Source organism: Quercus suber, unplaced genomic scaffold, assembly GCF_002906115.3.
Source record: "Quercus suber isolate HL8 unplaced genomic scaffold, Cork oak 2.0 scaffold_286, whole genome shotgun sequence".
Taxonomy (NCBI): domain Eukaryota; kingdom Viridiplantae; phylum Streptophyta; class Magnoliopsida; order Fagales; family Fagaceae; genus Quercus; species Quercus suber.
In genome coordinates, this window is record NW_027069742.1 from 263,327 (window position 1) to 265,342 (window position 2,016).

At 37.5% G+C, this 2,016-nt stretch overlaps 1 protein-coding gene across 1 annotated transcript; it reads right to left on the reverse strand.

Moving 5' to 3' along the window:
* Window positions 1-3: 3 nt before the first annotated feature.
* LOC136071107 (uncharacterized) lies at window positions 4-489 on the reverse strand. The gene has a single exon (XM_065781999.1). The coding sequence runs from the start codon at window positions 487-489 to the stop codon at window positions 4-6; it is 486 nt and encodes a 161-aa protein (XP_065638071.1).
* Between the last annotated feature and the right edge of the window lie 1,527 nt (window positions 490-2,016).

A 2,016-nucleotide genomic window follows, 5' to 3' on the forward strand; every position in this document is an offset into this window, starting at 1 on the left:
AAGTTACGAGCTGGCTTCTACTATAATGTATCCATGGATCTCTCCCCGACAAAGAGGGCAGACAAGCTTTGGTTGCAATGGGCTCCCACAATGCATTGTTTGCCCATGCTGCCACCCATCTTCCCCTCTCTGAGAGTCTGTGCTTGGGAGAGGAATTTCTTGCAGTAGTGTTATTGAGGCATGTGGTGCAAAAGACTTACAAAACTGATCGAGACAATTGGAGTGCCGGTAGCTGGTGTTGCACATGTAGGGCCGACAGCCCTTCTCATGGGAGGAACACATTAAAAGAACATTATGAGGGTGTTCCATGCAGATTGGGCATCTAGCTTCTTCCCATTCTTTCACATCATTGCCTGATTCCAATTGTTCTTCTGGTATACATTGCTCAGGGTATGCAGATGCCCTAGGCTGATCAGCAGACAAGGAAGACTTTCTTCTAACCTTTGGCATTTTGGAAGTCGAGCTGTTACCACAACTAAAATCTGCCATATAACAGCACATCACAACAGTATCATATAAAACCAAATGTCATACATAATGCTTGTGTGTGTGACTGCAATTACTACTCACTATATTAGGGCAAAGAAACTACTTGCTATATTAGCATGTGCTTATAGACTGTATCTGTGTGAGCGCAGATATATTTCTAAAAAAAATGTGGACATCATCATTGTTAACAAGCCATAAGTGTTGCAATAGAATTTGAAGTTGGAACCTAGAGCATAGAACTGTGGACAATAAAATTAGTTCAAACTTAGATCAATAAATGTATAAATATAAATGATCTCCAGTACAAAACAATTAGTAAGTGCAAGCCATATCAAAGCCTTCTTTAATCTTTATCATACATATAATCTCTCGACAAGATAATCAATCTTGACCAGCAAAGCTCCAGAGATTTAAATTGCAAGCTCTAGAGCATTTATCTTAATCAATGTTGCATACCCCAGTTTTCGTAAGTCCTGGAATCTATTTGATTAGGGAAAAATAAGAAGTCAAGAACAGCATTTTTTTTTTTTTTAATGTTTTTATTTTATTTTTTATATACAAGTCAATAACAGTTTCAAGTACTAAAATCTAAAAAGTTGAGTTTTCATGTCACTACTTAAAAGCTAAAAGTCCCACACAATAATGCAACAGCACCTCTACATTTTCTTTAGATCCAACGTAAGAATCCAAGGCCTTACTACCAACTAATAATGTATTTCCACAAGTCATTACATGTTTCATTTGTCTTATCAAATATATTCCTTAGGTTTTAAATTGGCACTTTCAACTACAAGAAATACCACAAACAAGGGAGGAGGCAATCCACTTGATGGGAACTTCTAATGAATGGCACTAAAGGCAAGCTAATTAGATGTCACTAAAAGGAAGCTGTATCTACATGATTTAGGGAGAGTGAATCAAAAAGATAATTGTGGAATCTGACTCATTATTTGTCCTGAAGGGAGTGATAAGATTCCAGCAAAAATGATCCAAACAAATTTTGATTTGAGTGTTAGGACTGGCCTTGCCTTGCAAGATTATACACCATCATAAAGTATTCAACCTTAGTGCAGATTGGCTTGCTATCACCACATGAGTCTTTCACTTGGTTTGGAAGCCATCGTAGATCCTCTGAAGAACTTGTTTCTCCTATGAAAAAATGGTACCATGAAGGGGCTTGCTTGGCTCCATCTCTGTTGTGCTTCAAACCAAAAAAGAAAACAAGTACTCTTGTCACAATCTGCTACTCCAGATTCTACAACTTAATGCCTCGGCCTATAATTATATATATCTAAGCAATTGCTGCAAGGATTGGTTTGCTAACTACTTTAAGAATCTTCCACTTAATCTAAAAGTCTGCATAGATCCCCTGGAACATTTTTTTCCTCTGTTAGAAATGATTTCTTGATCACATCTCTGACATGCTTTGAAGTGTTCCCTCCCCCACCCCCCTCCAAATCCAAAAAATAAAATCCAAGTCTATGACTTGAATTACACTTCCCTCAAACATTACAACTTACCATCACA